Source organism: Pithys albifrons, chromosome 10, assembly GCF_047495875.1.
Source record: "Pithys albifrons albifrons isolate INPA30051 chromosome 10, PitAlb_v1, whole genome shotgun sequence".
Classification (NCBI taxonomy): Eukaryota; Metazoa; Chordata; class Aves; order Passeriformes; family Thamnophilidae; genus Pithys; species Pithys albifrons.
This window is the reverse complement of record NC_092467.1, coordinates 21,406,331-21,432,046: the sequence shown is the minus strand read 5'-3', so window position 1 is coordinate 21,432,046 and position 25,716 is coordinate 21,406,331. Positions and strand designations below refer to the sequence as shown.

Sequence of the window (25,716 nt, the reverse complement as noted above, 5' to 3'; positions counted from 1 at the left end):
ACCGCGATGGCCGCGGGGCTGGGGCGGCGCCGCGCCGGGGGCAGAGTCCAGCGCTGGCGGTGGTGGCGGCGGCAGAAGCCTGGTACCGGCGCGGAAGATGCCGCTGGGACTCAGGAGCAAGAAGAAGGACAAGTCCAAGGAGACCTTCAAGTTGGTGGAGAGCGAGGCGCCGGCGCCGGCGCCGGCCCCGGCCGCGGCCCCGGCCCCGGCCGCGTCCCGGCTGCAGTTCCACACGCAGCTGGCGCACGGCAGCCCCACGGGCCGTGTGGAGGGGTTCGGCAGCGCCCGCGAGCTGTACAGCCGGATCGGAGAGGCGTTCGGCATCGACCCCGCCCAGGTAGGGCCGGCGGTGGCCGCGGGTACCGCCCGGGCCGCGCCGCCGTCACTGCCCGCGGGCATCGCTGCCAGAGGCTCATGGACGTGCCTACTTTACATTTTCTGGAAGGAAAAAAAGTCCCCTTTGGTATTCCAAATGAGTGTTACCATACGGGAAAAGACATAAGCGTAGCTGCGTTTAGCACACGGAGGAACCCATGGTGCTGTTTAACCAAGGCATCTGCTGTGCCCCGGTTAACTGTGCCAGCTGCGGTGTGGCACAGCCCTGGGGCACTGCTGCGCTCTGCCAAAGAAAAGGGACAAAGGATCCCTGAGGGTAAATACCCAGAGCGAAGGCAAATGGGAGGGCAGGGGTGTGTGGTATAAATCTGATCACATTTTAAAATTTCGGCTGAATGTGGCTCTTAGGAAGTTTTCTGCTTTATCAGGTAATTATTTTTTAAAGGGCTCGCCAAGGGAAGTCCTTTGAGTTGGTAACAGACTCAAATTTTTTTAACACTGCTGCCTTTTTGATCTTTTTTTTTCCTTAGCTATGTTCTAAACATTTGTTTGGATAGTGATTCATTTGTGTTTGTAAATGCATTGTTTTCTCTTAGTTAAAAGGTAGTGGCCCTATCAAGTTCTTTGTACTGGTTCTGTGAACCTTAACCTCTGAGTGCCAAATTGAAACAAAGTGCTAACGTTTCTTTGTGGCTACGTGTGGCTACACAGCTTTACTTGTTTGCTTCTTTGTTACTCACATTTTAAAAAGTTGTAAAACTAATACTACTACCGACTTTGTTCTGTGAGTTTCCTGTGGATGTACCTAGCAGCATTTCAAACAGTAAATTGTAAAGGAAAAGTGGCAGCAGCACTGAAGACAGTTTAACTGGTCACTGTTGCATTAAGTAATTACGAGGTACCAGTGCCATTGCCAGGCAGTGCACCTGTGTCCCAGATCCTCCCAGCTGCTTCCTGACCTTCTGCTGCTTTGTTTTCTCTCCATACTGAGCTGCTGTTTCCCTTTTGTGCTATTCCATCTCAGTTATACCTTTTATTCTCCAGTCCTCATAATTACCAGTTTGTCTTCTATTTTAATTTTCTTCCTTTTTCACTGTTGAACTTTCGGCTCCACTGACTTGAAAAAGAACAGCGTTCACAAGGAAACTTAATTTTGCATGAATGATGCACTCCTGTTTCTCCTGATAGTTCATAATTTGACACCCTCAAAGCTTTTAGAGGAAGCACCACATGTTTCATCGGCATGTATTGCCAGCCTTGTGCCAGACTAAGAAAGTTTCTTTTTTTTTTCCCTCTCTGCTGTTCCATTCCTATGTGTGACTTTTTGAGTATTTTTTGTTGTGTCTGTTGTTGTCATGGTTGTTGTTTTGTTACTGGTGTTGGTGGGTTGGTTTACTTGGTTTTTTTAAATGTGATTTCTTGGTAAAAATGGATGAAGAGTTACTGCTGAAGGCACTGAAATTCAAGTCTTTTACTCTAGAAATTCAGTTGGCTTTAAGAAACTAAGTTGTATGAAATGAAAATACTGATCAAAAGTATTTCCTGTTGTAAAGGTGGTACAGCAGAGTGAAGAACCTAGACCAGAGGGTCTTGCAACAGAATTTCGTATGGTCAAGATAAAATAGGATAGATCAGTGAACAGCAAGAACTGCCATGAGATGTGAATTTATTAGAATTCATTTTAAATGGTATTATCTGTTAGACACTTTTGAGCAGATGGTGTGGTGTAAAGAATAATGCCAGAAGCTACATCTCATGAAACTGATGGACACTGAGGTACTCAAATGGCATTTTTAGGTGTTTCCTGTGTAGGACAGTTTCTGTGACCCAGCTGTGCTGAATCCTGTGGGCACTCTGACACCTGAATGCCTTTGGAAACAGGTACTATCACAGAGATCTCTACCCTGGAGTGCCCAAGGCGGAAAATATATTGTAGGGAAGGAGGAGTAGAGCCTGGTGCAGAGCATTCACAGAACTTCTGCAGAAGTGGATAGATTTAATATGATATGCCAGTTTACTGTAGTGTAGGCAAGGGTATGGATTCTTGGATAAGTTCCTGCCTAAGTGTTTCAATACTATTCAGAATGAGCTATACTTTTAATCTGTCTCTTCTCCTTTTGACTTTCCATAGTTACAGCACCTATTTTCCCCTTTGGATCACATGTCATAGGACCAGCTGAGTTTAACTTCTGTTGGAGAATCCTTTCCAGGTTCTGTGATTGACTGCCAGCAGTGACAGAGAGAAGTTTATATAAAACACAGTATTTATTGGACAGACACTGACAGAAACTTCTGTGCAGCCCTGGATCATGAGTAGGGTAGGACAGAGACAGGGCAAGACAAGTATACCTTCAATAGCCTTGCTACAACTGGTATTTAATATCCACTGCAATGCTGTTTGTTAGGTATCTATGAAGGAGTGAGACATAACAGCAGTTTTCTGAGGCTTTTCCTGTGCTTGTGTCTAGGTATTTCATTCATCATCCATCTTCCTAAGTGAATATATCTCAGTTACCCCTTTTGAAGCTGATATTTACCCTGCCTTTTTGCCTACCTCTCTGACTTCAATTATGACCAGCGTTTCTTCTTTTTCTGGTGCAACATGAATGTTCTTTGCAAAGGAAGGAGGAGGGAGTATGGCTTCTAGGAACAGATTGCCTGTACCATTAACATGAGTGCTGTTTGAGGTAGATCACATTGTACCTGACTTTTAACTTGATTGCTTCAGCAGGCTTTCAACAAGGAGGCACAGAGGTAAAAATTATATAGGAAGATGCAATTGTTAACTAGTGACACATGCATGTTTCTGTTAGTACAAATAATAGAAATAGCTCCCCCTATTTTTAATATAGAGAATGAAGTAGGAAAAGTAGTTGGAAAAAGTATTTATCTGTAGTTCTGGCCATTTAGGGTTACTACTCCATTGTGACTCCTGGGAAACGCAACTGGCAATGTTATGTTCTCTTTAAGGGTGAAAGTGCTAAGTGCAGCCTGTATGGTAAATAAACGAGCACTGACAAAAGGACAATGTGGGTCTGTTAAAGCATTTGGTGGTGGTGTGCCCCTGTGACAGCACATGGTAGGGCTTTAAAGTATTCAAAGTAGCTAATCAGGCACTGAGAACGTGGATATTAAAGTCCAGTTGCAGCAAGGCTATTTCTTGTTCAGACAAGAAGGGAATGGTAAACCATAGAAGGTATATAGATTTTTGGTTTGTGTACTCATAATTTGCACTTCTGATGATTTCATTTGCATTGAAAGGTGAGGCTGGTGAGGCAGGCTGAGCTCAGTGGGTGTGTCTGCCAAGAGCCCATGGGGGTTGGGCTTTCTTTCACAGGAAAAGGAACTTTGCCTCACAAGGGGAATACGGGAAAAGAGAGACCTTTCTGGCAGCAGTAAGGGCAGAAATGCAGCTTCTTCTGTGTGGGCTTCCTTATGTGTGGGCTGTTGTTACATAGACCTTGCCTCCTCATGCTAGACAGTCAAGTACACTGTGAGGCTGTGCCACATTAAACTTTCTTAGAAGTATTTGATTTAAACCTGTTCAGTTTAAACTCTTATGAAAGACTACTGACAAATAAGCCACTGATGAAACTTAGGTTTCTGAACAAAACTGTCCTTATAACAATAAAAAAATCTAAAATGTATTTTAGAGGAAAGGGTCAGCTTGTGAAATCTTCATCCTCATCAGTGAAATGTTGGAAGTTTTATTGTATGTGCTTATCTGTTGAAACTAATTGCTCACAATCTTGCCTACAGATTGAAAGCTTTAAATAAGCAAACAACACTCCCAACAAACCACCTCCTCCCAACCCTATGGCAGCAATACTTTGCTTGCTGTTTCCCTTAAATGTCACACCCATGTTACATGTGATGCTTGCTGTGTTAAACACTTTTATTGAAAGTATTTGAAATATGAGTATGGAAATAATTGTATGGAAGAGTTTACACTGTAATACTTGTGTGCTCTGGGTTTCAAAAACACCCAAAACAAATGCTTATTTTATAAAACTTTGAATTTATTTGGGTACACAAAGTTGCATACCTGATATAGTACCAAAATCATACTAGAACTTGAAGGAGTTGGTTACTCTTCCTGTTGCTGCAGCTGGTCAAGGCTCCCACATTTTCCTCAGGGAGGGTAAAGTGAGTAAGATACTTGGAAAATGTGTTTGTGATTTCTTGACCTGATGGCATCTATGTATATAGGGAAATATATCAGTGGGTGTTACAGAATCACAGAATGTACTAGGCTGGAAAAGACTTGAGCTCATGGAGTCCAACCTATGACTCACCACCTTGTTGCCTAGACCATGGCACTGAGTGCCACGTCCAGTCTTTTCTTAAACACCTCCAGGGATGGTGACTCTGCCACCTCTCTGGGCATCCCATTTCAATGCCCAGTCACTCTTTCTGTAAAGAACTTCTTCCTAATGTCCAGCCTAAACCTCCCCTGGTGCAGCTTGAGACTGTGCCCTCTTGTCCTATTGCTGGTAGCCTGGGAGAAGAGACCAATACTCACCTGGCTACAACCTCTTTTCAGGTACTTGTAGAGTCATAAGGTCTCTCCTGAGCCTCTTCTCCAGGCTAAACATCTTGCTCAGAATTAGAATTCATATTTCCCTACCCTTTAAACAGAGGAAGTGATTATGATCTCCTCTGCAAAGGTATCTGGAATCTCAAGGTGTGGGCTTTATATGAAAGATGAGAACATAATTAATATATAGGATGGTATGGTACTGCATAAATACTTTATATAACATATCATTTAACCATCTTTTTCTCAGCTAATGCAGTTTCTTTATATAACACACAGTGTAACCCTGGTTTTATTGGCTAATGTGGTCTCTTCCAGTTGAAAATACTGTTGCAGGGAATAATCTATTAATAATGTTTTATGACAAATCTATTTTATAAGGTTGTGCATAAGCCCCCAGTCCCTGTCACTGAATGGAATTTCCTTGTTCTGTGTGCTGCACAAGATAACTCTTGGTGAAGGAGGTATCCTAGATACTTTGAGACTGATGTAACACTTCTGATTTATAATATCTTGCTAAAGTTGGCATGAAATATCACAGCACTGGTATGCTGAGTTAAAGATCAAATGCATATGAAGGTTTATTATAAAGAGAAAAAAGACTTAACAATGAAAATTGCACATTGAATTTTTTCTTGCATCATTTTTAGATAAGACATTGCTATTAAAAATAGGCCAAAATTTGAGTGAGTGGAAGCTGTTGTTCAAATATTTAAATATACAATCTGTTATTAGGTACCAGTATTAACCTTACATAAAATCTACCAAAAATATGATTTTTGATTTGGCAGGTCTCAGTTGTGTACAAATCAAGTTCTGCTGTAACTGGTAGATGGTGTAATGGTATATTATCCTGGGTAGACACATCTTTAGTACATTACTCTTTGCATATGTTTGTTCTAAGAAAAAGCAGTTGTTCACTAAAGAGGATGAAGAATGATTTAAGTTTTATTTTTGACTGGTTGATGCTCTCTCAGTCTTGTGGTTAGCACAGAACTGACTCACAAAAAGTTCTGCAGACTTATAGGCTGTAGTAGGAATGCTATCCACATGAAGGTCTAAAAAGAGAAACTCTGGATCAAGTGTCTAAATATCATATTTCTGCTCTGTTGCCAACTTTATCTATTCACAGGTGTGACAGTATTTACTAGATGATTGTTTGACAAGGTCAGATGAAGGATGCCAGTGTCTAAAATGTAAAGGCAGCGCTTGTTCATTGTAGGAACAACGAACAAAGAACTGAGTTGCCATTTTAAACTGTCGAAATTATGTAGCTTGAGACTGATGAAAATGTGTGTGTGAACTTGTTATTGTCTGTTCGAATTGAGCCTTCTTGTTTTTTTTTAAAAAAGCTTATTAGTAGAGATTATTATTATTTATAAAATAAAATGCAATTTTCTACTTAAACCCAGGTTACTTTCTTAGATGTTGTTACTGCTTGAGTATTGTTTAACTGAAAAACATTGCATTACCTGAGCAAATAAAACGAATGTCTGTTAAGGGTGTGCTGTTACTACTTTCGTTGTTAAATAAGGTGTTAGATTGCAGTGGATGTTTGATGGATTAGATGAGATAAGCATTTGAAGTAAGGCTGTTTGGTGTCTTTGTTTGTTTGTTTTGTTTTTAAGACATCAGCAAAGCAAGAGCTCCCTCAAGAAACATCTTGTCTCTACTAAACTTTCAGTTTTTAAAACCAACCCCCCTGTAGTTATAGAATCTAAGTTCTAGAAGGCTCCAGAAACTTAGATGCTCTCTGTGAAATACATTAGTAAAAGTATCCACCCCTCATTTGACCTAGAATCAATTTAAACAGGTTGGTGACTTTCACTTCAATTTTTCTGCTGTCATCCAGTGATGCCAGAAGGAAACAAAAGGCATTTGAAGTGTTCTGGTGTGAAAAACCTGTATCTTTTATAAGGATAGCAAGGGAAGCTGAGAAGGCAAGAGACCCTCACTCTCCAGCAAAGCACTGAAGGGTTTGTCAGGCCACAGGCCCAGGTCTGTGTCTGGGTTGTTGGGCAGCTGATTGCTGACAGATCCCAAGGAACTGCCATTAGAGTGGTAGCACAGATGAAGGACACAGGGTGACATCCTGCTGCTGTTCCTCTTGAATGCTGGGCTGGCTTCCCACTGTGTTCTTTTAATGTGTCGGCACTGCTTTTCCCACTTCCTAGTTTAGAGCTGGCATGGACACTGAGGTGCAAGGGGGTCCAAGGTGCACTCTGAAGGAAAATAACATCCAGCAGATATAGGCACGGGATGGAAAAGTATCTGCTCTTATCTGTAGTCCCGTCAGATGCATGTGCATATTGCTGGTAGCAGAGCCTTTGTCTCATGGTTTGCTGCTGTGGCTTTGCCACCACCTGTGCTGGAGTGTCCTCCTCTTCCTTTGCTTCCAGTTGCATGAAAAGATGGTCTTTAGGGTGTTGTCTTTGCCTTGGTCAAGTAGATTTTAGGGATTCTCCAAGCTTCTCTTGGAGCACAGAGTTTCTCTGGTTTGGCTGCTGCCCTGTGCTCTCCAGTGCTGTCCAGAAGGAGGCTGTGTGGACCCCCCTGACCCTCACTCCGCTCCTGCTACGGCTTGGAAAGGTGTTGGCAGGTATAGTTACTCTCGCTGTGAGGAGGGTGTTTGGTTTGATTTTTTCTGTTGGCTGAGCTGTGCAGTACAACCTGTAGGACCAGAAAGCCCAAAGCCTGCCTGAACTGTCCCAAATCCTTTGTGCAGCACCATGGTGGACAAAAACATCATTTCTGTCCCTGAGCAGTACAGCTGGATTACTCTCATCCTGTCTATGCCCAGGACAAGCAACCTTGCTGTTGAAGAATTAGCATAAATGTAGGGAGAAAAAGAAGTGTCTGATATCCAGTGCTGAAGGGAAATCTCCCAGAAAAGCTGGTTTATAACAAAGCAATTTGCCCATTTTATTAAGGCTTGCTATTACCAAATTGGCACAAGAATGACTTCAAGTCATGCTAGAGGAAGGGTAGGAACTAAGCCAACCCATTGGAGACAATGTGCTCTGAGCTAATGGGGGAACACGTGGAGGAATACAAAATATTTCATGCTCTCTCATGACCATTTTGTTGTGATAAGCTCTTTTCTTCCCCATTAAATTGCTTTTTAGCAATCATGTTTTAAAGTAGTCCCTAATGATCTTTGAATCCTGTGGAATTTGAGGTGGGGGAATGCTGAGGCAGAAGATGGTGATGGCTCCAGTTTGCTCACTCTAACCTGCAGTACAAGCTGTTCTGATTTAGCTCAAGATGTCTGTGGTAGAGCTGGTGTGCTGACAGGCCATGACAGGCTGCTCACACAGGTAGGTCTCTTTCCTATGTTTTCTGCCAGCTCTTGCCTGCAATTTGAGCTGCTGAGGCTTTCTGTTGTGTGTGGGGATGGAGACTATCACCTCTCCAGAGGGAAAAGGAGAGGTATCTGTATTTCACCTTTGGATCTGTCAGAGGCCAGAACCATGCTCTCATTTTAATCAAGCTCACCAAACATGATATACTGTTAAACTTAATGTGTTTGCTTTCCTCCTGCACAGATCATGTTTTGCACTTTGAACACTTATAAAGTTGATATGGACAAGCTCTTAGGCGCACAAATTGGCCTTGAAGATTTCATATTTGCCCACGTGAAAGGACAACGAAAAGAAGTGGAAATTCTTAAAACTGATGATTTGCTGGGGCTTACCATTACAGACAATGGAACTGGCTGTGCATTTATAAAGGTAAACTTAATTACCGGTGAAACACTTTATTTAGTAGAAGTTTCTGTTACTCTAACAGGTTAATTATTGGTTTAATCATCCTTTAGAACTATAAAATCTTTTGTATGTATGTATGGCCAAACTTGGCGAACGAAGATTTGGGCAGGGCTCTCCCCACGTGGGTGTGCCCTTCGAGCCTGTGCAGGGGATTTTTTAGGTGAGGCTCAGCGTGTGCAGAACTGGCCCCACCGTTTAAGTCCCAAGGTCCATCTGCCACGGCTGAGCGAGCTTGGACAGTGACAGTGAAGTCCTCAGGACTGTCTACAGCACCTGGTACTAACCGGGGCTGACCCTGCTGAGCATTCGAGATCTGACGGGATCGGATGGCAGGGAGGCATTTAACTGCCCGGTACGGTCTCCACTGAGACTCGAACTCATGACCTTGTGATCAGAGTCCGGAGCGCTCACCATTACACTATGGGACCGCCCTTATAAAATATTTTATTATCATAAGTATGGTAAGTAAAGGATAAAGTAGCTTTTCTTTAGGTACATCATGCAAAATTAGTTCAGCTCTTTCTGTACTGCATGTCATTCAAACTTGGTTCATTTGTTCATTGCTTCTGTAATGTGTATCAGCTTTACAATGTGACCATTGTGTTTCCCGACCTATCCTGAGGTGGTAGGTGTTAGATACTGCTTGCATCTGCCCCCTCCTACTTTAAAGTGATTTTCTGATGTCATTGATTAGGTGCTTATAGAACTTCTGTTACTCATGTGATAATGAGATCATGTTCTTTTAGGCTTTGACTGTTCACAGGGCAGAAACCTTTGTGCTGTACTAGAATAGAGGCAAGTATAGTGCTTGTTCAGCTTTCCAATTCTGTAGCCTTGGGTAGGGTGAATTAAAAGGATACAGAATAACACAATTTACCACAGTTAACTTGAGTAGCAACTATGGGTAGTAACATGCATAATATATTAATCATAATTGCTTCCCTTCTCCTCTTCTATATGACCTACAGACAGTATGTTTTGAGACAAATGGAGGCTGAGGAAATGATGCTACCTTTCTTGCTAGACTAGGTATTAGGAACCTTAATCACATTTTCTGCCTTTTTTAGATTCTTTGCTCTAATCTACTCCAATTATCCATTATTAGTGAAGCATTGGCAATTATCTTCAATTACTGCTGTCCCAGTTGCTGTTCTCATTGCTGTTGTAAACAGAGCTTCTTGTACAGAGAGCTTGTGTTTTCTGTTCATTCCTTTGCTACCATGGGTGTAAAACAAGACATGATTTAGAAATCGGTTTGCTTGTCTTTGTTGTGTAAAAATTTGATTGAGGTAATGTTTGAGAAAGTCAAGATGCAGTGGAGGTTTCAGTAAGCATTTTGGCAAAATCATAGCCTCATTTTTATGTTTAAAGACATAGAACTCTGAATTTCTAGTGATGGCATCCATGCAGCCCATAGCATTGTCACACTGCTGCTTTTGTGGCGTTTTAACAGCAGGCATTGAAAGCAGTGCTTCACGTGTGCAGGATTGTACAGTCAAACTCTCTCTGTGCTTGGCTGGAGACAACAGCCATCACATAGACTTCTGCATAATTGGAGCAGACTGGAAAACCCTTACCACATTAGCAAGACAAGCTGTACTTTCCAGTAAACTGTGCAAAACTTCCCTGAACAAATATAATTTTCCTTGTACTGGTCTAATAATAAGCATTGGAATAAAAATGGTGCAGTCTTCATGGGAATGCATCAATTTTAGGAAGTTTCTAGGAGCTTTGTTGTTTCATGTTTAAACCAGCATAGAAAATACATCTGGAAAAGTAAAAGCTGCATCTTTTTTATATGAGGTTGTCTAGGTTAATGACTAAGCAGAGACTAAGCAGTCTATACTTCTTTTAGAATTGTTTCTGTTTATATACATATATTTTCCTTGAAAATTCGTTGCTATGCCTCAGTCTTTATTAAAAATTAGTATTACGTTTACTGATTGGTGAGTTGTTGAAAATTATGGATTGTAGTCATTGTATTGCATTTTGAACAACAGGGCAGTTTTTAGGTTTGATATATAACCTGGCTGATTTCAAACCTGGCACTCTGAACTGTAGGTACTTTTCCTGTGAAATCTAATGTTGTTTTGCCTTACCAAGAACAAAACTTGGTGTTATTCTACTTTGACAAATTTGGTTTTGGGGTACATGACCAGATGGGAAGAAGTATTGTGGAATCCAATTAGCCTTCAAAGAATAGCAGTAGAACTTGCAGTATGGCTGAGCAGTGTATAAGGAGACAATCAAATGGGGTAGACATTGCATAGGAAATATAGATCCTCATAGCTTCCCACTGGGCTGTAGAGCACTTGAAATACAGGCATACCAATTGCATCTTAATTACTGTGGCATCTTAGTTACTGACAGCTGTACTGTCTCAGGTCAGTTTTTATCATTACTCCAAGTTAAGTTATAGGAAAAAAAATGTTTGATATGACATAAATATTGCCAGTGCATATTGCCTAAACAATTATAGTATGGGGATCCAAATAAAGAAGAGAAGCTACATGAAAACAAATTCAACGCATAGGCTAAACAGGCACATAGACTAAAAGGGCACACTTTTGAATCCTGGTAACAGAAATGCATTTGGGACCTGTTTTCTGGTATGTATGACACGCACCTCTTCATTCACCATGAGGCTTCTGTTTGGTTTAGATCTATATTAAAGAAAACAGTGCGAGAAAGAGTTAAACTCAGCCTGAAGCTGAAAACTGTTGCAGTGTATTATAGGAGCACTATCACACTTCCCACTGACTCTCAGATGGAGGCACATATGTGGGCTCAGACATGCGCACATGAACTAGAAGCAGGTTTTGAGACAGTTGTGCAGCTGGGCTGGGTGTTACAGTAGTAGGTGGCAATATGTTTATCTCCTTTGTCTCACTGTTACCTCAAAGTTAGCCTGAACAACTTCAGACTTTATTGAAAAGATTGGTATTCAGGAACATATTAGAATGAAAGTCATATCTCTGCTAAATATAAGATATTCTATTAAGTCATAGTGTTTCTATTAAATAGCCAAAGAATAATGGGTTATGTGAGGTATGCACATGATGAACAAATATGACAGTATATAGCAACAGTTAACAGAATCACTGAAATTTAAAGCGTGATAAATCATAGAGATATTTTAAAGATTTTTTTCCCTGCTCACTTTTTAAATTCCACTTCACAAATCCTATAAATACTAACTTCTATTATGACCTTTAGACCATGTGTATTTTCCATGAGATGACATTTAGAAGATTTTCTAATTATTCATTATTTCAGAGGAAATCCTTTAATATACAGCTGTATAGCTTGATGAGGAAAATAGGGGTTTTACCACTAGAGGTGGTGGATCATATTAAGATTGGCCCTTTATAGTATGCAATTTTTCATGATATAATGCACATATTTTATGTCCCTGGACCACACTTGATAAGAGAAAAATTCTGTTCCTATGGTTGTCAAACTGTTAAATCAAAATAACCTCCCCCCGCCCCCCCAAATTATTCAACATTCACATTAATGACATGCCTGTTCCATTTTATAGCACAAAAAATATTAGCTTATTCGGAGCAATTAATTTCTAAAGTATGATTGCGTTCTTTTTTTCTTCCTGCTGATTTTTTACTCAATGACTATTAAAATACTTTGTTTGAAAAATAATGGTTTTCAAAATATGTTTTATGAAATTCTTATAGACAAAACACATTGCTGGAATAACAGACTCAGTGCTATTGATGTAGTTAACTGGCATTCTTGAAACTCTGTGGTGTCCCTTCTGAAAAGGTATCACCTTTAAAAGAAATGTTTCTAATTCTGTTTTGTTTCTCTTTTTAAACAATAGAGAATCAAAGAAGGCAGCCTTATGGACCAAACCAAAACGATCTGTGTGGGGGATCACATAGAGACTATAAATGGAAAAAATGTGTCAGATTGTCGGCATTATGAAGTTGCCAAAATGCTAAAGGATCTGGAGAAAGGTCAGATGTTTAAGCTGCAGTTGATAGAGCCTATGAAAGCATTTGGTGAGTGACCTGACTGTCCACCTTATTCACTAATAGCAAAATCCCACATTGCATTGCTTTGTAAGTTTGTTTTAGAAATGCAGCTAGGTGTCCCCCTAAGGTAACACAGCTGCTACATTATTATTTTAGCTGTACATTTTTTTCCTTTGAAGTGGAAAATTTATTGACAGATTTTTTTTCCATCTTGCTTTCTCCAACAGTCACTCTTATGTTGGTTACCTTAGTCTGAGCCTTAGTCTCAGTCTCTTTTACCACTACATGATGTTGCAAAATAAGTACAGGAATTGTTTCATAGATACAGTTTTAAAGCATGGATCACTTCATTAACGTGCTCATCAGCAAAACTCCTCTTTTCCTCTATTGGTACATGTTCCCTGTTGTTCGGTGTGTCAGACTTTTCTATTTCCGTACCCTTTTCTAGGGTCTGTGCTTGCTAATGCAGGAGTCTGCAGAAAACACTGGGATTCCCCAGAGCACCTCCTTTGCTGCCTCTCTGCCTGTCTGCTCTCCCTCTCCCCAAATGTTTTGTGGGTCTCTGATCATACAGAAAAGTATGCTTAGAACTGGAAGGAAGCAGTATGGCAGAGCTCTGTCTGTACTTGCCACCTGCATGCTGTAAGCAAGTTTACTTAAATACGAGAAATGCACATCTACTGTGAATTCTTAGGTATATTAATTCTATCAATATGGTAAACAAACAAACAAACAAACAAGGTAGATTTAGCTCAGAGAATCAAAATAGAGACTGAGTTATAATTTATATTTTCTCAATTTTTTATATCCTCCCAAATTATGTAGCGATTTCCTGTAATAAAAATATTTAATAGTGCTAAATCCCAAGTTTGTATGAGGCCTTTTGCACACCTGCAATAATGGTAAATTCAAAATCCCTATCTTCACTGCAACAGAAGTTTTAAAGGTTTGTTTTTCAAATCTTGTTTTATGTGTTAGTAGTTTACAGCTACTGTCATACACCAATCTTGACACTTGGTGTCAGAATAGCAGCAGAAATTGAAAATGAGAGAAATGCAAAGATTTCTGGTTTTGGTGCTTCTTTGAAGAATGAGGGTTATGGGTTGATCTCTAATGCATTTGATTTTAAGTTCTTGTTCCTGTTAAGTAAACGTTTGTTTTATACATTATGCTAAAGTAGTATTACATATGCATTCTATTGCAATTAGTAATACAATACCCTTTTTTTAATATGGGCTTATCACTTGTATTCAATTCTGAAAGTGTTACATAGCCTGTTTGTAAAGACCAGGGCAAATCAGCATTTGATTGATGACTTCAGCCATTATTTAATAGTATTTACTTCCATTAGGTGATTAAGATACCTTTTAGTTTGCCCGTGATGTAGAGAAGGAAACCTGCTAATTTATGGCAATGTCTTTTCTATGACATTGAATAAAGAGGCAATCAGAGCTTTGTGGACAGATTTTTAGAAGATGCACGTTGTTATTTTTTTACCCCACAGAAATTAATGTGCAAGATGCAATGCCCAGTGTGTTAGAACATCCTGCCTCTAGCCTTAGGTGCAGCTGGGCTTCAGGCACAAATTTTTTCAAGGTAGGGTTTAAGCTGCAGTGCTGAGAATAGCCCCAGAGGAGATGACAAACAAGATCCAGATCCTGTTGGACAAGTAGGTGCTGAATTTCTGCTACTTTCAACAGAAGCTGGTGAGGGTATAGAAACAAGAGACAAGCCTCTGTGTGAAACTACTTTTATTTTTCTTTCTTTCAGCAGAATGTGAAATAATCATTCTGGTTAGATACTGGTTAGATATCTTTCTACCATGTGCACACAGGCTGCCTCAGCTACTCTAGGGAAGGCTTGTAGCACAGAATTAAAGACTTGTACCAGTCACAAAGTGGCCCTCTATGAATTGTGAAAAATTAATAGAAACAAAGTAAAGGCAGCATAACACAAACTATAACATTTAATTATGTGAATATGAAAAATACTTTCTATGATGGCCAGAGAGCTTTGATCTGAAGTACAGCGAATAAAGGTTATGTCACATAGCGAGTTTTAAAGTGGTAATGTTGACAGAATTAGAAAAACATGTATTTTGTATCAGCAATGACTATTTGAAACAAGTCTAGAAGAAATTATGACAATCTTAAGGATGTTTTAAACTGCCCTTGAAGCCATAAAAGGATTGTGAAAAGCATCCATTCTGAAAAGCATCCATTCTGACTATATATGTGAGACTGTGATATATCTATTTGTTAAAACAAAAGATACTAAAATTTACTTTTCAAGACCTGTTCAGCATAATATTCTGGATTTGTGACTGCTTATGCAAGAATGATGAGTTGAAGTCTATCTGAGCATAATGAATATAAAATGTTAAAATCTTGCCTTCGAGAAGAGCTTATTAGAAAGGCTTGTTGTTTAGAGGAGGAATAATCTGTTAGAGAAAACAGGACAGTTAAAAACAATTCTGCAAAATTATCTTCTCTCTTCTAGCACTTTCCAGATTCACCATGTAGCTCCCATATCAGTAGGTAAATTAAAACCCTGTCAATTTTGAATGTAAAATTATGTCCTAGAACAAGAAAGCCAAATCTTAAATGATTCTGTGCTCAAATTACTAACTTGGATGCCCTTACCCAAGATTAAACAAGAAAAGCTGAATTCAGCTAAAGGAAACTTTGTGTAAACCCATATATTCTTGGTAGAGATTTATCAGCTGTGAAGTAATTTTGGTGAAACCGGCAGAAAACCCGCAGATCTACTCATGGGCGTTTCACCTGTGTGACTGTCCATAACCAAATTGTTATCTCAGCTCAGCAAGGCTCATCATCGCCTGCGTAGCGGGGGTGCTTGCACCATTGCAGCAGTGAAAGGTGGGAATGTTGCCATGATAAACCTGCCATTTGTTGTGCCTGTAAAGACCAGAGCAAATCATCAGCTGGCTGGTGATTTGCAGCTGTAAGTGTTTACTCCTTAAAATTAGATAACACTTTTCTTTAGAATAGGGAAATAAAATTATACTAGGTACATGTATTTAAGTGAATGCCATAGGCCCGCTTAGATATATTGGTCAGTGGAAATCTTTGCTTCACTGCAGTTGAGCAGCTACCAGAGTTTGAAGACAAGAAATTGCCAGCAAAGCTATACTTAATTTATAATTAAATTTTTACATACTATTAGATCTTGATTAGAATAAAAAGTGAAAATAACCAAAGCAAATATATCATATTATGATGTCTCATATACTCAGTTTTGCTTTGCATTCTTTTGGTTTTGTTGTTTTGTTTTGTCTTTAGAAAAGCTGGGACCAAGGTCCAAAGGTGGAACTTTGCCAGAGGCTAAAATCTCCAGAGGGAGAGAAACACTTCGCCTGAGAACCAAAGGCCCTGCTACTGTGGAGGAAATGGTATGGTTATCTTGAGGCCCTTCAGCAGTTCAGTTATCTAGCATCTGATTTATTCTTCCTCAAGGCTGAAAAGTAGGAAGGAAAAATCTGGATGTTACAAAGGTTGTGGACAAAGACTGACTTCTGCATGGAGTGGTGGTTATATTAAAGACTAACAGGAGTAGGATGGGACTGAGGAACCTGGAAGCAGAAAACTTATATTTCGGTTTTGGAATAATGGATTACATGGATTAATTTAAGGTAGAGTAGACCAAGGTGTGTTGAAAAGAGGGAAGGAAGGAAAAAAGGAGGAGATGGTTGAAAAGTTGGTTGCATTTCTGACACTGGGAAGTGAATGGGGCCAGTGTAAGAGTTGTTATTAGGAGAGGCTAATGGCATACATTGACATGAATATGTGCAAAACCAGGATTGAGTTTGGTGAAGAAATTTTATTTATTCTGGGTTCTTCTAAATGTGATGAGGATTTGGTGAAGATCTGTATTGTCAGGACATGTAAGGCCCCTGTTTTGTCTGAATGTGTGAGTTGTGTGGCTTGATGTTTGGAGGTAGGCTCAGGTTTGTGAAAAGAGGGAAAGAGAGTGGAAAAACGTGTTTTGATTGTAGATTTTATAAGTCTAAGTGGCCAAGATGGGAGTAGGGTAGTCTCTGGCAAATTGCTGGTTACTTTGACATCTGCATGGATATAAAAATATTTTTCTCATTTTCTTCCTTTATTTCAACAAAGCCAACTGAAGTTGAAGAAAAAGCAATTAAGAAAGTGGATGAGCTTCTTGAAACATACATGGGGATAAGAGATATTGAATTAGGTGAGTTTTTAGCAGATACATTACTACAAAATTAAGCAATTTCTCGTTTTCTAAATGTAGTCTAAAATTTATTTGGTACTTTAGTCTCTGGATGTAAGTGAAGCAAAATTTGTCCAGCGTGCAGTCTCAAAAACTTGTTTTTATTTCTACAATGTGTGTGTCTGATAAAAGAATCTTCTTCCTGCTTCAATCCTTATGATATAATTAATTAATCTTCTGTTCTTCGTGCACATTATCTACACACTCTTGCATGAATTTTTCAGTTGTTTGCTGTGAACTGTCACCACCGTATTCTTTCTGGCATATATTTTCTGGTGAATCTTGTATGTACCACATTTAAGGGTTCTTAAGGATAAGTGTGTTTATTTGCTTTTTTGCCCCTTGGCTTAGACACATCAAAGTTGACCACTAAAGTTTGAGTCTGAGATCTTAATCAGTGAAAGAGCAACTATTTAGCAAAGGAACTGACAGAGTAATTGCATAAATTTGCCAAATTCTCTAAAGTCTGTATTTTGAACATGGGAAAACTTGCAGAATATTTACTTTATCAGACTCTTCAATTTATAATGAAAGAACTACTCAAGCTTAGTGTCACAGGTTCCTTCAAACTGTACGAGCCTTGTCCTTTCAGCTGCTGCTTTTCTGTTGTTAATCTGACAACAGCTAAATAGGAATTTCTGATTGTATTGGAAGAAGGTAAAGTCTAGCTGAGTAAATTGTGCCACTGTAGCCAGCTGTGGCTAGTGTAATCCTCACAGGATCTTGTGCAACTGCTGATAGTGAGACAAGGAGGAGGTATTTATTGTTACAGTAATACCTAAAAAAATTAAATAATCCAAGAATTAGGAAAGGATAAGCTAAATGGAAAGTGATCGTAAAAAGAAAGCTTTCATGAGAGAGAAGTGGAGAAGGTAGAGCAGAAGAGAAAATAGGTCTGGCATGAAGTTAAGGGCAAAGAAGCAGTTGGAAAGGCAGCAGTTAGCACAGAGGAATGAGAACAAGGGGAGGTTATCTGAATAGCCAAACACTTGGCTGCTCCTACCAGCAAGCACGTGACTGGCAGATTTGTTTTCTCACAGGAAAAATTGTGGGTAAAACTTTCTTTGTCCTTCAGTCTAAGGTAGAGGTAGGCTTCCTGGCATAGAAGAGAGGGCAGAGCTGCCCAAAACTTGTGAGCTCTATTTTGTAGGTAATAACTAAACTTCCTACTCCCATAAAATAAAAGTTTTCAAAAATTCTAGTCCCAGCAACTTTAATATGTGATACTGCTGCCATGTAATATGCTCCTGTAATCCCTGTGTGGTATACTGAGCCATGTTTAGGTTAGGGAGGATTCCACGTCCTGTTTCTGTCCTGCAGCCTTTCTGTCTCAGCCCATCTCTGGCCTTGGCTTCAAAGCTCTGAGTCTCATGCCAGCTGTCTCTCTGGGAGCTGTTTTTGTCCTGCAGCTGTTGCAGTTCCAGCTTGTGCTGGACTTCTGGAGGCTCTTGTCCTTGCAGGTTACTTCCAAGGTCTCCAGGCTCCTCGCCCTACAGGAATAACCAGCTGTAGGTGTTCTGCTTTTGGTGTCCATGGGAACAGTCCTGTGGGAACTGCTGTTCCCTGTGGTTTTGGCTCTCAGTACTGTAACAGGATGGCTCTTACACAGCAGACTGAGAAGTTCAGCTTTCAACACATATGGCTGAGCTGATTGCCAAGCACCTGGTAGAGTTTTCCCACGAATTCCTTGACTTTGGTTCTTTTTCCCCTCAAAGATCTAATAGCCTTCATCTTTCAGTATGTAATTTGGAAACTTTCAAAGAATACCTTAAAAGAATATTCAAAGAACGAACCGTTCTTTGTTCTTCTAAGACTGTCTTCTTCCCAACTGGGTGGTTGTTTTGTCCTTCACTTCTTTTCCTCCCCAGAAGGTAGTGTAACCCAGAGACGCTGCCAGTAATCAAGGACTATGGGGTCCACATAGCTTTAGTTTGCAGCTTTGAAGCCATATTCTGAAGTTCAAATCTGAGAGTCAATGGCCAACGGTGATGACAAAACTTTATAATTTAAAAACAATTAAACAGCTCTAGGACTCTTCAGCAAAGGAGGACTAATCACCTGTCACAAACCTGTTCAATTAACACATATCAGTTTTTCATACACTGGATGTGATCAGTCACCCATGAAAATGAAATATGAGGAAAAGATTCATTCTGAGAATGCCAATCACCACTTAGCTAGAAATTTCACTCATTACTCAAGCCAGATTAGTTGAAAATGCAAGTCATCACAATGCACAGCTGACAAGTGATTAAGATCTCAATCATTGCTCACTCCCATGCAGTTCTGTTTGTCAGAATCTTTGGATGTCAGTTAATGTTGCTTTTTTGTCTCTGTTAAAATGACACTTCCATGGTGTGATTGAATTCTAAAATAGTACCCCAGTTTCAAGCCAGAAGTTAGAAAGAAAGAAAAAAAATCTATTGTAAAATTACAGACAGACCCTTAAGTTTTGCATAGTTAAGTATCGTGACAGTTTCAAAAATGGCTAAATCTACACACAAATACCTCAGTTGGAGAAAAATGCTTGGAAATTATTAATGGAAATGCATGCACTTTCTTTTTTATCTTGGCACAGTTTTTTATTTTCAGAGATCTAAATGCTGTTGAGGTTTACATATCTGCTTTTGGATGCACTTTTACCTTTTTACTTCTTTACTCTTTTACTGAAAAGTGACTTAATCTGCAGAAGGGACAGTTGACTCTGGAAATGTGTTCCTTAGCCCTTTTATGGGTACATTAGAAATCAAATGAAGACTTGACTTCAGCCTTCTTTAAAACATAAATGCACAATTCAGAGATAATTCAGGTTATTGTATATTGTTTACAGTTGTTCATTTACTCTGAGAGAATAATGGGAGATTTGTGAAGAAAGGAAAGGCAGCAAGTCCAGTTAAATGAGAAAACTCCACTTGAAGAAGAGGTAGCACTTAACAAAAAGGAACAAGAGAAAATAATATTTGTAATAGTACCCTGAGTTCCAGGTATGACAACGTTCAATATGAAACATAAAACAAATGATGTTGAATACCGGAAACTGCAATGACATGCTTTATTTTCTGCTGTAAAGTAACAGAACAGAATATTTCTTACCTTTTGATGAAGGCAAAACTTCTAATAGCATTACAGCTAATTAAATATTGCGGTTTCTGTTAAGACTTCTGAAAATAGTTTTTTCAGAAGTTACAGTATGGGATATAGGTAGCAAAACCACTGTGTAAGGTAGGTAGTAAGAATGGAAGGCAGCAGGTAGCTTTCATGGCTTATGCCCCATGTGTCTATTAAAAGTGAAAATAAAGATTTTTTGAAAGATTTTTGAAGTTATTTTTAAAGGAACTAGGTTTAAAAAGCCAACATACCACTTTGTTCGTATCCTGAGAAGCTTTTCAGTTTAAGTTGACAAGACTTTCATCACTTTCAAGATTGCTGAACTTTTCACATTTTATGTGTAAATTTATCAGGTATTAACATTGCCTGAAGTGAAATAAAAAAAAAAAAGAATATCTGAAAACAATTGGAGCTCTCTTGACTGTGGAAAAATATTCTATTGGAATAAAATTCCTGTAATCACTTATTGTGCAGCTCTTACAGGAAACAGTAGGGGAAAGGGAGGGGAGTGGAGACAATTTGCAACGAAGCTGTCACTCTCTGAGAACGAGCAAAGTTTACTCCAATTTGGCAAGTATCTGCTAAATGCCTTGGCAACCGGTAGGTTTTGATTTGCCTTGGGAATTCCGTCTGGGCAGTGTCATCGTGTGAACGAGCATGTTCTGCCCAGCGGGGCCGCCCTGGGGCTGTGGCAGCTGCCCGGGAGGACGAGAATGTGTTCATGGTCAGCTTTAGCGCTTCTGTGTGCGTAAAACCAGCGCAGCGGGGCTCAACTCGGCACACTCGTGCGCGCCGGCGGTGCGGGGAATTGCGGGAGGATGTGTCGGGCCGAACGGGCCGTGCGGTAGTACCGCGCCGCGGCCACTGGGGGGCAGCACCGCGCTGCCAAAACCGCGCACCCCGCGGCGCCGACGCTGCGGCTGTGCATGGAACACCGCGGGATCAGGGAATGGGAGCGCCCTTCAGGAATTACAGCGCGTTAAGTGTACCCTGGTAGTGCTGATTGCAGTTGCTCAATACAGATGAAAACGTTTTGCTTTGAGTCTAGTTTAGCACGGTGGTGACGTTCTGATTCCTTCTTGACTGGGTTGGTTTAAAGTTGTCTTGATTATATAAGTTTAGTGGATTTTGTTTTCAAGAATAAACTAGATTTTCTCTTTTTTTATTTTTGGGAAGCTCAGTCTTAAAGAAAATTGTGCTTGAAGTAACATTTTCTTTTAATGGGAATTTATTACTGTGCAGTTCTGAGGCTTCAGCAAGGGCAGCTGGACTGTGATACAAGGCTGAGTGGTCTTGTATCTCTGCTGTCAGTGTCATATAGCTCTTTCATATCTCTTGTCCAGTTTATCTTAAAACTGGCTAAATTCTGCTCAAACACTTGTGTAGATGCTTACTCTGTTGATGGCAGCTTTTTTGAAAGATCTTCTGTAACTACATCTGGACACATTTGGTCTTGTGTCACCTTGCACAGCTCTTCCCTCTCCAACATTCTCCCAGTGTCTACACAGAGTAAGTTCATATCGTGCTTTATATCTAGAGATCTGTGAAGTTTCAATTACACCCTTCACCTTATAGCCTCCAGGGTTGCTCCTCTCTAAGTACCTTCTTATGACACCACGTCAGGGAACATTGATAGGACAAATCCTTGTGTTCCACTTGTCAGGAACAAGAGTCCCCTGTTTAATGCCCATTTCCCATGCAGACTTGTCTGAATCAAGAGTCCCAGGAACTTCACGGGGGACATAGAATCAGTGCAGCAGGGATAGGATTTCTTCTGGCAGGAAAAGAGATATTGAGAGTCCTTCACAACCACTAGTGGTGCCTGGGAAGCTGACTTACCCTGGAACTGTCTCCATCACAGCAGTTTGTCAAGATTTAGATAAATTTTCTTTGGACTGCTTTGTGTAGTTTGACACACTGTGATTGTGTTTGGAGCCTTCTGTCTGAACATTGTTAAAACCAAAACTTTGTGTTTCAGAATTACTGTTGTTGATGTTTACAATGGCTCAGGCTTGCTTGCTGCTTGTTACATGTTTGCACAAGAGCAAATACTGTTTGCCAGAAGTTCATAACTGTCAACAAACTTGAGCTGAGTTTCAGGTCAACAAAATGACATTAAAGAAATTTATTAAAGCTTCAGAGCAGGAAAGTTTATTATTCTTTCTATCAGAGAGATTTTGCCATATTCATTCAATACAGTGCATGTGGTAGATGGTAGACTGTCCCAGTGAAGATGTTTTTCTGTGTCTTCAAAACTTCCTTCCCTTTCTCAGGCACTGTAATAGGTGTTTTCCACTTTCCTCTGAAAAAAGACTAGAAGTTATCAAAGCCCTCAGTGTGACACTTGAATTTGATACGCTCATGAAGCAAGCAGTGATTACATGATGTATAACAAAAGGTGGAAGACATCTGGCAGTTTAAGGCAGGTGTGTAAAGTAATCACAAAATGAAGAAGACTTTGAGGGTTTTATAGTAGAGTACCATCATTTTCTTGTAAATTTGCACAGGGACTGTGGAGCAGAGGTACAGCTCAGAAAATAAACTGTGTTCAGCAGTGCTGTTTGTGCTGAATGTGTTTTACAGAGTATTCTGCATCCCTCAAACCATGATAGCTTGTTGCCAGAAGAATATCCTGTGCTGGCACTCTTCAGGGCGGTGCAGTTGGAATGACCAAGAGAGACCTGAGCTCTTAGAGTTTTCATTTGCTCTAATTCCCTGAGTTGCCAGCATCCAGTGTGGTTTGCAAAAGACTTGTATGGGTTCCTGGAATCTGAGAAACTGCAATGACAAAAGGTGAGAGATGAGCACATCAACTAAGGGCTGAGTCCTAAGCAGCAGCCCCAGTGTAGCCATCTCAAAACTGAAGTCTAACACTTGATAAATTCTGACACCCATGTGTTAAATAAGTGAAAATGCTGGGTACCACAAGTGCACAAGGTATCACAGTCTACCTCTGTTATATCAGATCTCTGCTTTCATTTTCCCAGATACCAAGGTGGTCCTAGTGTTTGCTGGCTCTGATTTACTGTGCACAGTGGCAAGACTTTTCCCTTGCTTTTGCACACTTTGAACCACCTAGTTGAGACTTTCAGAAATAACTTTTTCAATTTCTAGAGGCAGAAGCCCAAACTTTCCCTGCCTTGAGGGCACTATAAATTAAAGATTCGCTTTTCAAAGCTACAGGTAATAATAACTGAAGCAAACTCATGCAATGAAGTTAATTACTCTTTAGTTTGGATGGTATGGAAAAAATGTGGATCCAATCAGAAGAATAATGTGGCCCACAATAAATGCCTCAGTCTCTTTACCACCTGGAGGTGGTGTGGTTTTGTTTTGTGGCTTGGTTGTTTTCTTTGGTTCGTTTTTTTTTTTTTTTTTTTGTTGTTGTTGTTGTTGTTAAAATAAAAAAAAGCTAAAGTTATTTGAAATTCAATAATATTGCATTGAAAAATTAAGCCAATCTGCTTGAGGTCATATTGTAGTTTCCTGCAAGCACAGCTCCTTTCAGGCAGTTGCAAACACACTAAATCTGGTTCGCTGGGTACTGGACATAATTTTCTTTGTACTTTACATAACACATTAGTTGAGCCACATTTGAATTCTTGTTTCCTACATTTATCCGTACCCCTTTTTAAATGCAGGTCATGCTCAACACTTAAACATGGGCTCTTGCAAGCAAACCCATCCTAGCTGGTTGCGTGTATCTATTGTGCAGGCTGTATGTTGTTTTTCATGTTCAAACTCTATGCCTTTGGGCTTTCTGTGAAAAACTTGGCCACTTTAACCTCTCACTTACTGAGATCTTTTCTTCATTGTTTAGAGGAGAAAACACTCAAGTTTGCTTTTTCATCTTCTGGTTTAGATCAGCTGGGTCATATCAAACTTGCTGAAGTTGGTGATGACCTGGCATAGGATGGCATTGTCACACAATGATTGTGTTTAACCTTGTTTTTACATCCATGCTTCTTGTGCCTTCAGTAATGAGTGCAGAATTTAATTTAATAACATTAAAATGAAGGTTCATTGAATTAAAAATGAGAACTCTGCCAAACAGACAGAAGAATGTATAAAGAGCACTCCAAGGAAGCTGTGCTATCAGAGCAGTAAGTAGATAGTGAGGGGGAAATTAAGTACTTAAATTCAGCAGCTAAACTTTGCATCTCCTTAAGCTGACCATGTCAGGTTCTGAAAATAGACATTTGAAAACTAACTGGCCATATGTGTTAGCTGTCTCTTTCATGATAATCACATTATTTTGTTTTGTTGCTCTTTAGCTGCAACAATTGTGGAAGCTGGAAGAGACAAGAAAAACCCAGATGAATTTGCAGTGGCATTGGATGAAACTCTTGGAGACTTTGCATTTCCTGATGAATTTGTCTTTGATGTGTGGGGAGCAATAGGTGATGCTAAGCAAGGACGACTGGAATGAAAACTCTGCAATTTATCAATCTCTGTTTGAAAACACAAAATGATTTTCAAGTATGTACATCAGAATTTGAATAATTTCAATGCTATGAATTCAGGGTGCTCTGTGTCAGTATTCTTACCGGAGACTTTTGCAAAGGAAGGTTTCCAATAAAAATATGAAGATAAACCCAAAGTTTTGACATCTGTGCATTTAAAAAATTTAATGTACACATAGAAATCACTGTGAGAAATGTGTCAAGGTGATAGATTTATACAGAAATTTTATGAAAATTACATATTTTTTATTGTACATACACTTTGATATCAATATTCTGGAAAGCATTAGACATAATGCAACAAGGAGTTTGGGTTATTTTATCTCTTTAGAGAGGTTGAAAAACTACCTAGCTACATGCTGCAGTTTCCTGGTTTTCTTTTGTCCTGATGTATTCATGTACACAAAAAGCTAAGAAAAACCTAAAGCCTCAAGTTTTCTTACAGTTTGGCCTGGACATTGTCCCTTCTGTAGGCAAGGCTGGAAAGAAGCTACCCTGTTTCTTTAGGATGCAAGTTCAGAAAAAAACCCCCTCCTCTAAAACATGAAAACTAAGATCTTTGAATGAAAAGACTTGCTTGCATTTGAGCCACAAAACTTGCTGTCTGAGTATTACGTGGATAGAAACACTTCAACTAGGAAGCTGCTGCTTTATTCCGATGCCATATTATTGCAATAGGAACTGCATACGAAGAAATAAATGTTAATTTTGTTTCCTATTAATACACTAGAACAGTATCTGTGATTTTGCACTGGAGACTACAGCATATGACTAAGTGCTTAATTATCTTTGCATATGCTACATGATTTCTTGAAATCCTGTGAAGTTCTTTTCTTGTCTGTGTTTTTTTCAACATGGCAACACGGGAGAGATTGAAGATGTTCAAACCTAGAAAATATTATTGTAAAGTCACAAACATTTGTAGTTTGGATAACAATGCATGACTAAACCCTGAAAAATATGTTAAACTAATTTTAGATGTTAGTTTTCCAATTATATTGTACATAAACAATTATTTTAGCTGCTAATTTTTTACTAATAAATCTGAGATTATAGAAAATTAAATTGAGCAAGAGTGTGGGATCTGACCTGGGAAGGTGTCATAGCTTTTAGTATTTTTATATTTGCATGAGAGTAGAAAATAATAAATATTACAAAAGGATTTTTCTAAATCACTTCCTATTTACTTTTCTTCTGCAGAAAATGTCTTTCACTGTCTTGTAGACATATCTTTAAAATAAAGACTATGTCAATAA

The 25,716-nt window shown here is 39.5% G+C and overlaps 1 protein-coding gene across 1 annotated transcript; it reads left to right on the top strand.

Annotated features, from left to right (window-relative positions):
* On the top strand, window positions 1-25,716 carry GIPC2 (GIPC PDZ domain containing family member 2). The gene is made up of 6 exons (XM_071565710.1): window positions 1-337; window positions 8,419-8,604; window positions 12,479-12,659; window positions 15,935-16,044; window positions 16,769-16,850; window positions 24,272-25,716. Exons 1-6 carry the CDS (start codon window positions 98-100, stop codon window positions 24,424-24,426), a joined length of 954 nt encoding a protein of 317 aa, XP_071421811.1. The 5' UTR covers window positions 1-97; the 3' UTR covers window positions 24,427-25,716.

What these genes read in the sequence shown, in the direction of transcription:
- GIPC2 (XM_071565710.1), top strand. Translation starts at nt 98, where the DNA reads ATGCCGCTGGGACTCAGGAGCAAGAAGAAGGACAAGTCCAAGGAGACC. An exon ending in CTGGCTGTGCATTTATAAAG is followed by an intron (nt 8,605 to 12,478) that starts GTAAACTTAATT and finishes TTTAAACAATAG; the next exon opens with AGAATCAAAGAAGGCAGCCT. An exon ending in CTGCTACTGTGGAGGAAATG is followed by an intron (nt 16,045 to 16,768) that starts GTATGGTTATCT and finishes ATTTCAACAAAG; the next exon opens with CCAACTGAAGTTGAAGAAAA.